Here is a 13,022-nt window from a genome sequence, read left to right on the forward strand (position 1 = left end):
CTTCGACAAAATTATCTAGAATTTTATCGCGCTCATTTAAATAATATGACAACGAAAGTTTTAAAATATTAAAATAAACGAATATGATAGAGTGCAGAGATGGTATATGGTACACTTCATGCGGAAGAGATCTCTATCGAAGGTGGATACATTTTTGGTACATCAACAAAAATTCTGAGAGAAAAATAAGAAAGAATACGAACTATGACTGACGAAAAAAATATTTATAAAGAAGGCGATGAAAAAGATTTGGATATTTTTTTAATATCTAACGCACATCGTATAAGATTTTCTTTTGCTGAATCAAATAATCTTTAAGTCTAAAAAGTAACTAATACAAATTGCAAAGAAAAAAAACAGAAATTTTCAAAATGCACATTCCTTGGATTGTAAAGTTAAATCATTGGAGGAAGAAGTTTCTAAACGTTTATCATTTTCAACAAATAATACTATCTTAATTCTTCCGATGAGAAAATTGAATCACAGGAAATGATTTTATCAAATGGTATAAATTAATTTAATCTAAAAAAATGTTTTTTTTTTTGTTGGAAAGAATTTTTTGACTCAGCAAAAAATAAACATGCTAATATTTATTCAATATTACCATGCTCACATAAAAGAGATGAGTATTTTTCGCAAGTTTTTATGTTTGTCAACAGATTTTACGCTTTCTCTATCAGAAACTTCTATTCTGATATACAAATAAAAGTAAATGCTTAGTTACAAATATGCCTTTTAGTTTTACCAAAAAAAAAAAAAAAAAAAAACTCATAAAAAAAAGAAAGAAAAAAAAACTCAGTTTGTTTGTCAGTTAAAAAGTATGATTATACCTACTTAAAATTAAAATAAAATTTATAAATAAACCGACATTATTTGTTAGTGCATGCTTTGACCGAATTTCAAAGGAACGTTGAGGATAATTAAAATTATGTGATAAGTCGTGAATAATTATGACAAGGGTTGGAAAAAGAAGTTGATCATTTTTCGCAAGTTCTTATGTTTGTCCACAGTTTTTACGTTTTCTCTTTCAGCAAATTATATTCTGCTATACAAATAAAAGTAAATGCTTCGTTATTAATATGTCTTTTAGTTTCACCAAAACAAGAAAAAATTTTAAAATGTGAAAAAAAAAAAGAAAAAAAAGAAGCTCAGTTTGTTTCTTAGTTAAAAAGTAAAAGTACGTATACTCAAAGTTAAAAGTAAATCGATGAATAAACCGACACTATTTGTTATTGCACGCTTTGACAAAATTTCAAAGGAACGCTGAGAGTAATGAAAATTATGTGATGATGCGTGAATAATTACGACAAGGGTTCCATTAATAATCCAAATATTTCACGCTGTGAAATTTCATTAATTTTTCTAATCTGTAACTATTTTTAAAAGATTTGGTGAAATATTGCCTTGGTATTTTACATAACTTCTTTGTGAAAAAGACACCATAATAAATAATTCTCAAAAGTTCACTAGTTTTTCACCGGCTAAAAACTAATTTAAATTAATGACTTATTTCATACTCAAATCTACCGCAGAGAGAGATGAAGTTAAGTAAAACGTCGATTGTTTAGAAGAACAAAAATGTTAACAGTGCCCTTCACAGAATTATTTTATAATTGGACATTCGTTCGAATGAAAAAATTGCTTATTGCAATTTTCTTCCCATATATATAATGAAATAAGATGTTTACAGTGCTGGCCAAATTATTAGACTAAGACTGTTTTAAAAGCAAATTCTTTATTGATTACATAACTATAGACACTTTAATGAACAGTGAAATAATTATCTAATACTTAGTATGCATTCCCTTGTTCTTGATGAGCATTTTAAGTCTTTTAGGCATACTTTTCACAAGGTTTACACCATTTCTTAACTTTTTAAAAAAGGAGGTAAACAATTGTGTATACTCACTATTATACATACTCACATACACATACTCACTAATTACCTAAAACTAACTTTAAATATAACAGAACACACTAATAAAAAGAGCTAGTGAACTGTTTAAGCTGATTGAGGTTATGTTTCTGGTAGGTAGATAAACAAAGAACATAAACAAGCAGACAGTGCTGCCACCTGCAAACATTAAATTATGCTAAAATAACGTAATAATCAGTGTAAAGTATGTACTGTACTTTAACAGTAAAATAAATAGTATTTTAGTACAAATAGTGTACAAAAAAAAAACTCTTTAGTCTAATAATTTGGCCAGCACTGTATGTGTTTGTGACACGCGTACATAGAGAGCAGTAAAGCCTAAAAGAAAGATGTAGTCTTTGCCAACAATTTGCACCTTGTAGCCCGATTTTCGACTTGTCCATAAAAATGCTTTTTAAGCGTATTTCAATTTCAAAGATGCAACTGATTATGGTGTTACGTGACAAATGTAAGAAAAACAGTTTTAAAGCGTTTAGCTTGCCATTTGCACTAATGTGCACATTAAGAGATTTCCCCAAATGTTGCTGCGAAATTGATAAGTTGCTGTTGTTGTGAAAGAAATGTCGGCCTTTGAATTGCTTCCAAAATACTGATAATTCATTTTGATAAAACGTTTACTACTTTGGAGGAGGGGGGTCTTGTTTTTTAGAAAAACTGCTGGTATTTTTATTTCATCAGCACCATGGTTTTGGTTTCAGAAACCAAAAAGCATGCTGTTTAGTTTGAAATAATAGATAGCACGATCTTTCACACATAAATATTCATTTTTTTAAAAGAGGAAAACTAACTTCCTTCTTCAGTAAGTTCTTTAACCGAGGCGGAATAAATGGAACACGGAAGAATTAGACTTATGCATTCAAACGTTGAGTAATGTTAATGTTACCTTGAGAAACCAAAAAAAGAGAATATCGTCTTTCACCGGTGATTCATCGGAAAAATTGTCTTTTGCCAATGTCTTTAGTGTGGAAATGTTGATATTCACCGACTATGTTGGTATTTGCCAGATTTCGTACTTTCACGTTAACATTAACATCATATGGCTTATACGTATATGTGTGTCATTTAGGTTCTGTTTTAGTTGTGTTTCTATAAATAAATTATGTGAATATCGCTGGAACTGTTCTTACTTTAATTTGTTAAAATTTGTGGAATGCACCAGAAATATACTGGCGTGGGCAGGTGAAGGGCAGCATCGGCAAGTTTTAATTTTTCAATTTTACTTTCTTCTATATCTAATAATAGAAGAAAATGCTGGATTCGTGCAAATTTTCAAACTCCGAATGTTGATGGATTCGAACGTTTTGAGGTGTGCTGAGTCCATTTCGACCATTTTTGGAAACTGGCTGTCTGTCTGTGTGTGTGTGTGTCACGTATGTGTGTGACCAGTTTTTTGTGGCCTCTCTACAGCAAAAAGTACCGAATGAAATCAAACGAAATTTGGTACACATATGTGCCTCTATGTGAACCTGTGCCCATTGTGTTTTGACGCAAATTCCTCGAGGGGGGGGGAGCAATCAGACGTTTCTTACGTTATGCGTGCTTGCTATTACCCAGGAAGTAACTGGCGAAATCAAACAAAATTTGGTTCATATGCTGCCCTTAACAGGAACAAATGCTGATTCAATTTTGTTGCCAATAGCTCAAACGGGGGTTGAGTTATAGAACTTTTTTTGTCGTAAATTGTGACTGCTGTATCTCAAGAAATAACGAACGAAATCAAACGAAAATGTATCGACAAGTAGCCCTTAGAGGGTATAAGAGCTAAATTTTATTTTGGAGTCAACAGCTGAAAAGGGGGTGGCGCAATCTAACGTTCTTTTTTTCCATTGTGAGTGCCACATCTCAAGAAGTAATGCTGGACAAAGTTTGGAATAAATATGAGTTGGTCGTCATGGCAGTGGACAAGAGGCGGAATACAAGGCAATAGGATTTCACTACGATGTACAGTACAACGCAAAAGATTATCCATCAGGAAATGCGCGTCTAAAACTATTAAAGAATTTCTTCCACCAACATCAAGATTTTAAGCTTCGAACTGTAACAGTTAAAGAGTTAATTGATTGACCAACGTGTTTACTTACCTCCACTTCAATGATGAAGTGGAAAACAACGATATTTTATCACTTCTAGGAACTATAAATTTGCTTAAGTATGCATTCTTAAAATTTCCATATCAAACTCGGGCAATTGAAAGGATTGCAGAACTAGTCAGTGAATTTTCAGAAATTCATTTGAAGTATTAAGACATAAGAGATAGATCTATATGAAAAACTTTATTTTCGCCAGCATCAATGCCTAAACTGAGTCTATGTCCAACTTTAAGCCTTGATCGAAACGCAGAAACATAGTTATTGTGAATGTAAGTTACTTTACAAATATTCAAGTCCTGTAAATAACTACTCTCCTTGGGAATCCAGGGTGAAACACTAAGTGCAGCCACCTTCTTAAGGTCGGTTCTGGATTGTTAATTAAATTAAATATACTTACATTTTCAGCAAAGAGCTGTATAGTTCACATTTATTTAAAATATATATATATATATATATATATATATATATATATATATATATATATATATAAGGTAGGTGCGGGTATTAAGGCATGTCGGGTAATAAGGCCTAAACAGCGAAAATATAATTTAAAATGATTGTAGCCGCTCAAAAACGCTATCGTAGATAGTTTACACTCCCAGATGGCACCTCAAACTGGTCGCAACGGCATGCTCAGTTGTTTTGACCAGCGAGCCCAGATTCATTTTCACTGAACGCTTTTAAGACACGAATAATAAAAAATCGTCAGATTGAAATGTAAGTAATTTTTGTAATATCATACTTTCATGCATAGGTTTGCGCTACAGTTATCTGTCTTGAATGCTTCTATCGATATTTCATGTCTGAGTGAAATAATATGATCGAATTATTGTACTTTTTTGTATTTTTTTAAATTCGACGTCAGCGGCTAATAAGGCCTACGAAAGTTGACCGTAGGTCTTATTATACTCCTTTTTTTGTAATGTAGTTTTTCAGCTGTGCATCTTATTTTGAACCTTTCTCAACATGGTATGAGTGTTTATTAGTAATTGCGGCTGTTTACGACTTGGTTCATTCTTATTTTAGTGCCTACATCACGATGCCCCCCAAACGAGCACTGTGGTCTGATAATGACTTAGTGTCGCTGTCCAAGCAGTAAGAAGAGGTATGCTGAGCTCATATAAAGCAGCTGTGAGGTATAATGTTCCCAGGAGAACCATTAGAAACCATCTCCAGACCGGAAGTTTGAAAAAAAAAAAAAACACTTGGTAGAAAATCTGTTCTCAGTGATGACCAGAAAGCTGATCTTGTCATCAGAAGTTCGAGGTTTGCTGAAGTAGGGTTGCCTGTGACACGACGTATTCTCCGACGCTTGGTTTATAAATTTTGTGAGCTTAATAACATAAAGCATAATTTTAGTAAACTTGCTAAAGTTGCTAGTAAAGATTGGTTTAAAGCATTTATGAAAAGACACCTGGTAATATCTAGACGAAAAGCTCAATTTATGAACCCGGCCAGAGCTCAAAAGCTTAACACATTTATCGTTAATAATCACTTTAACAGACTGAATGAAATTTATGAGTATCTGGACTTGAGAAGTCATCCTGAAAGAATACAACATGGATGAGAAAGGCTGCTGTCTCACAATTCACCACCAGCAGACTGTTTTGGCAAAGAAGGGGACTAAAAGAGCATTTGCAGTCTTCGGAACACGCCGAAAGTGTCACAATAGCTGGATGTGTAAATGCACTTGGTACTGCTATACCACCAATGATAATATTTTAAGGCAAACGGTTGAAGGCAGAATTATATGACAATTTGCCACCGGGTTCTTTGGTAGAAAAATCTACAAAGGATTATATGACTAATGAACTTTTTACAGAATTTCTAAAGCACTTATCTAGATTTAAAAGTGCAGGAAAGTCCCTTTTAATATTTGATGGAGCGGCTAGTCGCCGATTCTCTCGATATATCATTATACTGTTTACCTTCGAATATCACTCATGAACTCCAACCCCTTGATAAAGCCGTCTATCGATCATTTGAACACCACTGGGACGCAGAAGTTTTATCATTTATGGAACAAAAATCAAACAAAAAGCTCACCAAGGCACGGTCTAATGTTATTCTTTCAAATGTCTGGTCTAAATGCATGACACATAGTAACATTACAAGCGGCTTTAAAGCCACTGGTTTGTATCCATTGAATCCACAGGCTATTTCAGAAACAGCTTTTGCTCCGCCTGTATTAACAGAAATTTCAGCTCCCGAAACCGACAAATTTCATGAAAAAAATTCGCAACCTCGCACCTTTATCACGCCAATAACCCCAAGGCCTTCCACATCGACAGCACAAGATGAAATAATTAATAGTACCCCAAACAAACCTCCTGGAACGACGTACGGCATGGTTTACGGTTCTAGTTCGGACGATGAAGAGGACAATGTACCACTAGCTCAACTAAAAAAAATAGCATTTCAAGAGCTTATGCGTACTCCAGTGAGAAATACTGAAAAAACATCAATTTTAAGAAGAAAATCTATTAATTATCGAGGAATTAAAGTCCCCAAAGAACTGTTTGAAGAATATAGAAAAGAGAAAAAAAGCAAAAAACGACGCCACCTCAAAGAAAGACGATAAAAAAAAACGATGCGAGTTGGTATTGTCACGCTTGTGAGGAGGATAAAATAATTGACATGATGCCCTGTTCAAAATGCAACAGGTGGTATCATGAGCAATGCGTCGGTTTGACAGCCGATGACGAAGATATTTTTGAGTGCCCTCACGGCTGTTAATTTTTTTTTTTTTTTTTTTGTTATTTTGAAGATTTTCAGCATGAGTAATGCTTAAATATATTACAAATGATCTCAATTACCAATGTTAATAACTTATTTTGATTATTTACGAGTGTTAAAATACTCGGCCTTATTACCCTACCGTAGTATAATAAGGCCTAATTGCAAGGTTTTTTAAATAAATTATTTTATGTTTGTTTTCGGCAAGAAAGGCCGTTTTTTGTTATTTTCGAGCAGTAATTGAATGGTACTTTAATTAAATTTGCAATTTGCTGATTCGGATCCTTTTCTTTCCATTTTATTCCAAATCTCCCTTAGGTAGGCCTTATTGCCCGCACCTACTTTATATATATATATATATATATATAGAGAGAGAGAGAGAGAGAGAGAACTGGGTTCTTTAAAAGAAGAAATACTGCAATATGCAAAATAAGTTAAAAATGTCAATTTTTGGTTAATTTCTCGTAACTTTGCGGCTAATGCTCGAACTAAGAACTGTAAAGGAATGCAAATATTTTCAAAGATATATGAAAAGAGTATTAAAATGAAGCATCTATAGGGTTTTTTAAGACAAGTTTTGAACATTTGGAATTTTTTTTTTTAATATTTGAAAATATTGATAATTTTTTACCTTCTTTTTTAAACTTTGCTGCCACGATCTGAAGACATTAATATTATTTTTTTTTAAATTATTTTTCTCATGTTTAGGATGGCAATACACAACCCTTTTTTTTTTTGCTATTAGAAATTGCTTCTCGAAAATATCTTTTCTTCTGCCCACCCTAATGGGGAAGGATCAGAATTATAAGAAAGATGTAGAAGAAAGTTTCGTGATGGCCAGAACATACTAGGTTTTTTTCATTTTTGTGACTTGTATGTTATCTTTATTGCACAACCTTGCTTACTTGGTTTCCACTGAAAATAAACATATAATTCCAACAGTTTCCTATTGTTAGTATTGAATCCAAAATGCATATCTTCGAATATTTCGAAAACTCATTTCTGCAGATGCTGCCGTTTACTTGCCTGCAGCAGCATAATATTGGAAGTACGTAAACCGCACCTCAAAGGTCACCAATTGAGGATTAACTAAGAAGTAATTTTAGAGCGGTGATTTTCAACCAGCGGACTGGCACCAATCTGTAGAAAAAATTGACCGGTTCTCGAAGAGTTTTGCTTGTCCACGTTAAAAAAAAATGTAATAATAATATCCTTTACGACATTTTTAGTTGAATTTTGTAATAGTTTTTTAAAATGTTCTGCGATTTTTCTCAAATGTTTATTAACTTACGTTTAATTGTTATACAGTTTGACTGGTATGTATGAGAGATTGATCGTTTCACTGAAAAATGCTTTTTTATCTAATGGTCATAGAGTTTCAATGTCATCTAGGTTCCTCCCAGTTTTTCGACACGAAATTTAACCCCCCCCCCTCTGTTTTTCAGTTTAAATCTTAACTTTTGATATGTTTAGGGGGGGGGGAGAAATCTTAATCGTCGGCGAAACTGGTGGTAAACCGCCAGATACGAGTCTGAGAGAACAACAACGCCAAACTTTTACAGTGAAAATAAGAAAGCAGAATTTTAGCTTCTCTATTGACGCCATTGTCTAAAAAAGGACCAAGCATTACTCTTTACGTAATTAGCTTCCAAATTTGAGCCTTTCGGAAGAGCTCAATGAATAGCGAAGAAATGAATCATTTCTAAGTAACGATCGCTACAAATTTAGCACGTGTGTGAGTTATTAAAATGTTTCTGCTTAGAAACCCTGTTGAAGTAGTAAGACATTTTAAGCTAACCCTGCATTATTTAATGCACAGAGAGTTACGAAACGTACCAAGTTTTACTTGAAAATTTTTTTAAAAATAATCCAGACCATTTTTTTTTTCTGAAAATATCCCATACTTCAACAAACCATTTTTCAGTGTTTTGCTTAGGCTTCACATGAAACTTAAACTTTACAGCAAATAGTTTTAAGTGTCTTTTAAATTACTCAGCGTTACACTTTGTAGGAATGAGGGGTAATTTATTTTAAACATAGAAACATGAGTTATATTGCTGTTTTTTCCAAGTTTTCCGGGGTTAAATCTTTCTGTTTAAAACTTGGAAGCAATCCAAAGCAAAACTGAAGGTACTAATAACTCTTTCTGAAATACTAATCACACAGAAACCTCATGAGTTTAGAACAAACATTACTATGTAGTTACTAGAGCCAAAAATTAAAAAAAAAATAGTATTTTAACAGATTTTTTTTTAAAGATGGAGTTTTCTAAAATTTAAAGGGAGAAAAAAAAAAGTTCAATGCATATTCCACACATAATTGGAAAAGGTATTAAGTAGCAAAAGAGAACTGGAGAAATTCTAGAGCAACAAAAGTAATTAATGAGCACGCCATAATGGCAATAACTAACTATTTTAATATATATTTAGTCTTTAAAAACAAAGTTTTGAAAAAAAAAAAGAGGTCAAACTTTTTTTTTTTCAGTTGGTGCAATTTTTCTTCATGTAAGTAAACATATTATTAGTTTACTCTTTTTTCTGTGTTCTTTTCCGGCATAAAACTTTAATGCATATTCGCATGCATATTTTATTTTATTTTATTTTATTTATTTATTTATTTTTTTTTTTTTTTTTGCGCATCTAATCCGAGTTTTAAAGTAATATTTTTCTACAAATGAAAAATTTTCGCAGAAATATTGCATCTAAAAGCAACAAATGAAACTTAAGATTTCGATAATAAACTCGAAACGTATACTGTGATTAAAAGTACCTTCCTTTAAATGATTTATTTTTTATTTAAAATACAATATGCGCAAAACATTTATGATGATATGGTTGCTGTTGGAATTTGTTGTCCAAATTCATAGTGATTGATGTTCAAACATTTTTCTTTTTAAATTATGAAATTTGAATGGCTTGTCGACATTGATTATGTCGCCTGTACGCCACTACGTAACAGATACGAAAACTAACTTTGTGCGAGTTTTGTGGCAAGAAAGAGCATTAAGTTTAGATTTAAAATCAATAATCAGTTTGATTTTAATTTTTGAGCTGTGTCACATCTGTTGCTGGGGTACGATATGCTCTCACCCATGATACTTTTGAACAGGTTTTCCCTGATAAATTCCTGGTTTCAAACAATACTTTTCTGTTGTAATGTTTTTTTCTTTTTAATAAGACTGCGGTAATGGCACTGCCTTTTGGATATTTAGTGCAGTCACTTTGTGCATACACTCTTTCACGTAGTATCACTATCGGTGGGATACCATTGCCATGAAAGTTTTGACACCCATTTCCCCACTAGATGGAGGCACGTGTGCTCTATTCGTAGCGAAACAGCAGTAGGAGTTTAATTTTACCAAGAGATACTCCATGCCAAACGAGTTCTTGCGGGATCTTTTACATGCCGCGTAATCATACGACATGTACGCTGTCGATTTTCTGCATCTTGAAAATCCACCGACTGGAGCCAGATTTGTTCCTGTGCTTTTGGGTTTGAGAGGCCAGCGCCTTACCGTTCTGTCCGCCTGTTGTTCAAATTCATAATGATTGATGTTCAAACATTTTTCTTTTTAAATTATGAAATTTTAATGACTTGTCGACATTGATTATTTCGCCTGTACGCCACTACGTACGTTGTAAAATTAACTTCCTCATAAAAATTCGGTTCTTTCATGCAGGAAAAGAACTTCTGCTTAAAATGAAACACATCTAATGGTTTTTCAGGGAAAAACATTGTATCAGGCTTTAAAAAAATCACTACTTATGCAGCTACGCTTAAATGGTTCTGAGTTATTTCACGAAATATCAGTAAGTTACAAAGCATTTTAAAGGGTAATAAGTTCAGCGGTGTCTAATAAATTGACCAGAATTTCAGAAGATTTATGGCAAAAACGTTCATACCTGAAGATGTTTGCTGTTGCGAAAAGACCTTCTGCTATGAGAATTGGATCCCAAGCGTCCCATTTTTCTCTTGGCAAATGTGCCGTTCCAGTGTTCAGCATTATCTCCTTTCGCACCTAAGGAGTAGAGTAAAGATTACAGATAGTGATTGAGCCAAATTAATGTTTAAGAGTTATCTTTGCGTGTCGAAAATACACACAGGTATTTTTATGCAATTGTTAACTCTTTGATAGAGGAATTGACATTGAAAAAGAGTTAAGCGTCAAAAACAAAACTTAACTGAGAAGGAAAAAACGATTAAGGGCCATTCCAAGTAAAGGCCACCATATTGTTCCTCACTTGACAGCTAACATACTTTATTAAATAATGACAGTTTTAATCGGTAATGAACACGTTTTGCTGGAGAAATCACACATACTCGAAAGTTTTTATGATTTTATAAGAGCTAAAATTTTGTTTAATTTTAAAGTTTCATTTTAAATTGCTATCGTTAGGAAAATAAATATATTAGCTGCAACGTGCGGACAAAATGTCCATTTTTCCGTTTAACGACATATTGGAGACTTTTAAAATAAAAACAAATACAGGGTGTCCAGCAAAGGACTCCCTGGTTTCAAAATTAAATATCTCGAAAATAAAGGACGATATTGGAATAAAATAAACGGTATGTTTATTGTGAAACCCATACAAATCATATACAGGAACTTGTAAATTAGTTTTTAAAAGTTCCAACAAGTGGCGCTGCACGCTGTAATTGCAATAAAAGTCGCCATAAATAGTGCTGCGAAGAGGTTGGACGATAATTTGTAGTATATATGTAAGCATATCTGAGAGACTAAAGTACTGCTGAAACAACAAACCCCTTCATAACACTATTTATGGAGATTTTTATTGCAATTACATTATGGAGCGCCACCTGTTGGCAGTTTTTCAAACTAATTTCCGAGTTCCTGTATATGATTTTTATGGGTTTCACAATAAACATACCGTTTATTTTATTCCAATATCGTCCTTTGTTTTCGAGATATCGAATTTTGAAACCAGGGAGTCCTTTGCTTGGACACCCTGTACCACGAACCGTTTTAAGCGCTGTTCAAGACATTAAAAAGCTTAATTTTCATCTGAAGTGTACTATGTATCTGTTATAATTAAAAACTCCCGTGAAATATCTGCCATTTTTTTCTTTTTACTTTAAATTAAGAAAATAATTGTGAAATAAAAATTACCTGAAAATAAACTACAATTCGTAAAGCTATTGTTGCTACATACAAAGAATTTGTTATAAAATCAATGATATTCCACATGTCTGCTACATATTCCATAAGGCCTAGTTCCCAAAGTTGCTTTATTTCACTCCATATAAGTCCTGAAAAGAATGAAAAAAATCATTATTCCATAGCAATCTCTGTTGTAAAATTTTAAGAATAAATGATTTTGTTCAAAGTATGAGGACGGCATACCGGTAGAGACTACAATAGCTATCGTGATGGCCACAACATACACTGTAAAAACAATTCAGAAACATTCCTGGAAAATGATGTGCAGCTGATGTGCCCAATTTCTGTCAGTAAGATACCGTACAAAAACCAGAAACGTTTTCTGCTAAAATTCAGGAACTTTCCTGAAATTATCCCGGAAGTCTCCCGAAAAATTCAGAAATCTTCCCGTTTGAACCCAGTCGTGTTCCTGGAACTTGAGAGTAAATTTAGGTGGCTATAATGTAAAAGCTTGACACCTTCCTGATTTATTATGCCTTAGTAGTATTGCCAACACGGCTAAAGCTACGCCAGAATTGCAAGTAGGTATCGAAAATTATACTCTCCAGTAATTCTTACTAAGCAACGTACTCCATACTTATTCGTTCCCTAAGGGAGCTTAATCAGCATGGACGGGCGGTAATTGAATAGAAGCTGATACACTTTATTAATACGCTCAGTTAATCTTTAAACTGGGAGCTAAAATATTTTTCACAACAGTGAGAAGTCTGCATTCGTGTAACTTGTGGCAATTCAGAAAACTTTTTGACAATGATACTTGATTTTTTCAGGAAGTGGATAAAAAAATTTGAAATCCCGAAACGTTACACGGAAATGATCAGGAACGTTTCGGAATTTTTTTTACAGTGCACTAGTTATGTGTATCAGGGAGATAATGATAGTTTTTAGTTTGTCTTTTCAAAAGTTGCTTTCCTTTTCTGTGCTTAAAAACTTCTAACACTTTTGTAGTTTAGAAATAACAAAGATAAAAAGCAGTGACGAAGTTTATAGGCTGTCGTTACATGCAGTGTAGTCGCGACTAACGCGATGGATGCGTTTCAAAACCCCTCGCCGTAAGTCAAATGTCGCGTTGAGGAAAATG

General features: G+C 33.3%; 1 protein-coding gene across 1 annotated transcript in view; it reads right to left on the bottom strand.

Annotated features, from left to right (window-relative positions):
- LOC129216404 (transient receptor potential-gamma protein-like) overlaps positions 1 to 13,022 on the bottom strand; it is a 133,935-nt gene that overhangs the window by 60,139 nt on the left and 60,774 nt on the right. Inside the window, exons 7-8 of the mRNA XM_054850622.1 lie at positions 11,891 to 12,030; positions 10,665 to 10,780 (exon numbers count right to left, since the gene is read on the bottom strand). Coding sequence (XP_054706597.1) covers positions 10,665 to 10,780; positions 11,891 to 12,030 — 256 coding nt within the window. The remainder of the gene's footprint in view (positions 1 to 10,664; positions 10,781 to 11,890; positions 12,031 to 13,022) is intronic.

This window comes from Uloborus diversus, chromosome 1 (assembly GCF_026930045.1).
Source record: "Uloborus diversus isolate 005 chromosome 1, Udiv.v.3.1, whole genome shotgun sequence".
Taxonomy (NCBI): domain Eukaryota; kingdom Metazoa; phylum Arthropoda; class Arachnida; order Araneae; family Uloboridae; genus Uloborus; species Uloborus diversus.